The sequence below is a fragment of the Echiichthys vipera genome, assembly GCF_963691815.1.
Source record: "Echiichthys vipera genome assembly, chromosome: 5".
NCBI classification, from domain to species: Eukaryota; Metazoa; Chordata; class Actinopteri; order Perciformes; family Trachinidae; genus Echiichthys; species Echiichthys vipera.
In genome coordinates this window covers 34,411,651-34,416,374 of record NC_139830.1, presented here as the reverse complement: position 1 = coordinate 34,416,374, position 4,724 = coordinate 34,411,651, and the positions used below count along the sequence as shown (strand labels likewise).

The 4,724-nt window shown below is 38.0% G+C and overlaps 1 protein-coding gene across 1 annotated transcript; it reads right to left on the bottom strand.

Annotated features, from left to right (window-relative positions):
- Positions 1-2,661: 2,661 nt before the first annotated feature.
- On the bottom strand, positions 2,662-3,351 carry LOC310946796 (zona pellucida sperm-binding protein 3-like; the record flags this gene model as incomplete). Its single annotated transcript, XM_083913348.1, has 2 exons — positions 2,662-2,787; positions 2,869-3,351. 2 exons carry the CDS (start codon positions 3,349-3,351, stop codon positions 2,662-2,664), a joined length of 609 nt encoding a protein of 202 aa, XP_083769474.1.
- Positions 3,352-4,724: the final 1,373 nt, after the last annotated feature.

Below are 4,724 nucleotides of genomic sequence, written 5' to 3'. Positions count from 1 at the left end.
CGAAAAAATGGGCAAATCATGTATTGCGTCTATGGATGCATTATCGAGAACTGGATACCATGTTCATAAATCTGCAGCATAAAAAAATTTCCCCTGTCTAACATTTTAACATAATTGATCATAACAAATATCATATTTGTGACATACATGAACATACAAGAGCCCTGTAGGACTTTTTTAAAATGGGCCCCACAAAATGGTCTCTTAATAACAAGGTAATAGAAATCTTTGTTAAATTTGTTGAGCATACTAATAAAAGAGCTGTTTTTCTTTCGATGTATCTCTCATTCTGCGAGTTTCTCTATAATGTGAGCCAGGCAACCATTTCTAGGGTTCTAACCTTGGACCTTCAACATGAGCACCTGTGTTGGCACACTTCCACAATAAGCAACACTAAGTGGCTTTATGCAAGATCATCACAATCAATTTTGAGAAATACTTCTGAGAAAAGCAGTTCTAGCAACGTAATTTCTTACACAAGTGTTTTACTACTTCACTTTTGATGTTATCCCCACTTAAAATCAACATGCAACTGTGATGGGATCACACCAGCTGCGACTCCAAATCAGGTCAGGGGCATAAAGTGGTGGAAAGTGGGGAAATGGCCCCATCCCCCCCAACCACGTCCATCTTTGAACTTTGGCCTTCAACTTCTGTGGCTGTATCTTGCATTGTTATCGAGCCCAAAAGTTGGGGAGGGCCCTTCACTACTTCCTGCTCGGATCACAATCATTTTCAAACTTGGCCTTTATCTTGATCTAAACTACACATCTGTAATGTTTCATGACTGTATCTTGCATGGTTGCAATTAGTGTGGCTTTCGTCAACAAAAATTATGACGAAATATTTTCGTCAACGAACCTTTATCACATGAGGAAAACTAGACAAGACGCAACGTAAATGCTGGTCACGATAACTATAATTAAAAATGAATGCAATGTTGTTGACAAATAAAAACGGGACTAAATGTGGTTTGCAAAATAAAAACTATGCTAAAATGTCTCTTCATTTTCGTTGACCAAAACAAGGCGAAATAACGTTGTTTCGTCTAATTTAGTCACGTAATTATTATTTTGCTGTTTTTCTGTTTCCTGTGTCTTGCGTCTGTGGCTGGGTCGACATCACTTCCTCAATCCCCACACGCGGCATTATTTTTTGCATTCAGAAGATGCAGCTGCTGTGGGTTAGCGTTAATGACAACTAAGAAAGAACAATAAGAACAAATCGTTCTGACACCGAGAAAGGGACCGATGGCCGGCCAGCCAGGGATTGTCTTTGGGAGAAAAATAAGGAACGACATTTGGAGACACTTTCATTACATAGACGTGGAAAAGAAAACGGAATGTGTTGTGGAAAAAGATGGGGAGAAATGCGGCCACAAAATCACAGGAAAAAACACCATGAATCTTAAGAGACATCTCAGGGCATTTGATAATGAAATTTAGGTAAGCCACTGGAAAAATATGTGTGACTAACGTGTGTGTGTGTGTATATTTGTTTGTGAGTGTAACGTGGGTTAACGTGTGTGAGAGTTTAATGTGGGTTTTTAGTTCCTACCTAACTGACTCACTCTATAAGTGCACTAAGCATCCCTTCTTGGCCAAATACTTTCACTAGTTTTGTTATTCACATAGCAATCACACTGAACTGAATTTGGAATCAACATGACTTTGAATAACTTATTCTAGACTCGTACATGCATGTAAACAAAAGATATTTGCATGGGTTTGGCTAAAAGAAAATGTTGGTTCCATCAATACTACTGGGTACTTTTATTATATTGATTAAATATAATGGCATTATTAAAAAGAGACTAATAAACAATTTTCTTGGACTAAAACTAGACTGAAATGTCATAAGTAACAACATAACAATTCTGACTAAAATAAGACTTAAATGCTCAGACTTTTAGTCGACTGAAACTTGACTAGACTAAAAAGAATATAACCGTGACTAAAACTAATAAAAACTAAAATGACAGATTGGCACAAAGACTAGACTAAAAGTAAAACAGGCTGCCAAAAACACTAGTTGCAATGCTGTCGCAGTGACAAAATCTGTCCACAGACAGACAAATGCCTGTGGTACTTCCCTCAATTTGTCCATGACACACACATGCATACAAGCTGAAAACAAAAGCAGCGTCACTGTCACGGCTGGTAACGAATTTCATTTTGTACCCGTAATTCTGTATAGTATATGGAGTTAGCTCCTGCTTTTCCAGAGAGAAAAACGGGACAGAATGAAACAAGTTGTTGCATTTTCATTTAATGAGTCACCCTTCAGTAGGTTGACACAAAACATTTATTTTTATAGCATAATAAAATCTAATTAATGTGATTAAGCACAATAATCAGCAAACTGTAATGTATGTAAATGTGTAATTTATCACAGATGTAGGTGCTGGAAAAGCCTAAGAAATTAAGTGCTTGAATTTGACATTGGAAAAACTGGAATCCTGAATTCAGATTTACCATTTTCTGTCATCCATCAGATCCTTTGACTAAATTAGGAAGTTCAGTCTTATGTCTGAGTTTATAGCTTGTGTTACGGTAGACAGTTTGATGGAATTCAATGAAACTTTTATTGTGGTTTGCGATTATACATAAAACTGATTCTTCACAGTAAACTCAAGTGGCTCTTTGCAGGCTGATCCAGCATTCACTTTCTCGGGTAGTGGCACTCCACTCCAATGACAGCACTCTGGCTCCTTATGATGTTACTTCTGCCAGACACTTTGGGGTTGTAGACCAGGGTAAAAGCATAAATGAAGGCATTCTCTGTCATCTGAGGAAGAGAGAACAAGTGATCGGCACTACTTGACTGCAAGTTTAATATCAATGCATTGTATGAATAAAAAGCTCATACCACTAGTATGCTGCCACAGCCATGCAGCTCACATTCAAAGATCAGCACATGAGACAAGCTGTCAATCTCAGTGGCTGAACAACCACCAAGCGTGATTTCCTCTGGATTTATCAGCTTGCCGCGGCCCAGCAGGTCCTGCCTCACTTCCACCTGTATCTTATTTTCCCCACACCTCACAGCAACACGGTTGGCTGTCTCCGGCTGCCGCAGTTCAAACTTGGCAGGGTTTTTTTTCACCGAATCCACTGGATCTTCTGGAAACTTCCAGGGGAATGGTTTGGCTGCTGGCTGGATCAGCTTTGCCTGGAGCCTGCCAGCTTGTTGAGCAGAGTCCCTGGAGTGCTCTCTCTCAGGTTCTGCTGCTTGCTCGACTTCCACCTGGCCTCCCCAGTAGGTTGGCTGTCTCATACTGAGGAATCGAGTGTCACTAAGCTTGACACACACAAGCACAAAGCCGAACACAATAAGCTGACTGGACCCCATTGCTGCAAACACAGGATCTTCTGTGCAGCCCTCTTAAGCATGACCACTGAGGCAGACAAAGGTAGTGACTCCTCCCTCTAACCAATTAGCTGGATCCCTCTGCACACATGTGGATCTCACAGCTGCACATCCCTCACTAATTGGAGACAAGAGACAACCATTTCTCTCACATTGGAAGGAGTAGAGATATAAAATAAGACACAAAAACACAAAACTATCATTTGATGATAATTGGTATACATAAATCAAGTGATTAAGGTGCTAAGTATATAATAACAAAAAGAAATGTTGCTTTTGCATCACAATATTAGACAGGTCCTTGTGTCTACATAATTGTTTTTCACGTAAAAAATGCATTTGCAGGTAAAGTCAACTTAATTTTTTTTATGTAGTTCAACAAGACTTGTCTCTGCATTAACTATATTTTATATACATTTGCGTCATACTGCAACATAGTTTGTGCATTAATCTATTAATATTTCTGAGTATATGATCTGCTGATTTGCTTAATTCATTTCAAATAGCTATTTTCAAAGTGCCAACAGTTTGGTAAAAAAAAAAGATTGGCTGGGATACAAACTTCTTTTTACTGCTGATATCACACTCTGATTTTCAGTGTTTATTTTTATCCTACATTGTGCTTCTTCTCCACTACATTTCAGAGTAAGATCTTGCACTTTAATTTATCTGACAGCAAATTGTTACTGGTTACTTGACAGATAAAAGTTTCATAGAAAAAAGATCTCGTGATCTCATAAAATACGGCTGCAAATAACATTTTTCAAATTCTTAATTAGGTGATTAGCTATGTTTTTTTAACCATTAAACATTGGTTGAGAAACATTAAACCAAAGAACACCCCAAAAGATTTATAATTTACACTGAAACAAAGCTCAAACAGCACATCTGTATATCCTCGCAGTGTGAAGTATATCAAATATTTTTTAATTTCTTCTTGAAGTCTTTTTACTGCAGCATTTTGAACTAGAACGCAGCCACAAAATGAAATGTGCAGAACACAGATACAGTAAACCATAATGAAGCTGTGAATTGTTTCAACAATATGACTTTCTGTCTTTGTCAGAGCAGAAATTAGTTTTCTGACTCAGTATCATAGAAAAGCACAGAGATATGGGCTTTAAAAAACTATGGATAGAATGATACAATAACAGGTAAACTCAAGTTAGATAACCCACAATAGGCCTCATTATAATGATGTCCATTGGTGCATGCTGCTTTAAATTTATCATTTCATTATGTCAGTGTGGATCTTGAACCTCCTCCTCCATCCTGCCGTTGCATCTCTGTTCATATTGTGCAGAGAATGAGGCTGGTTGCTCTTTTGTTTCCTTTATGTTTCTAAATGATACACT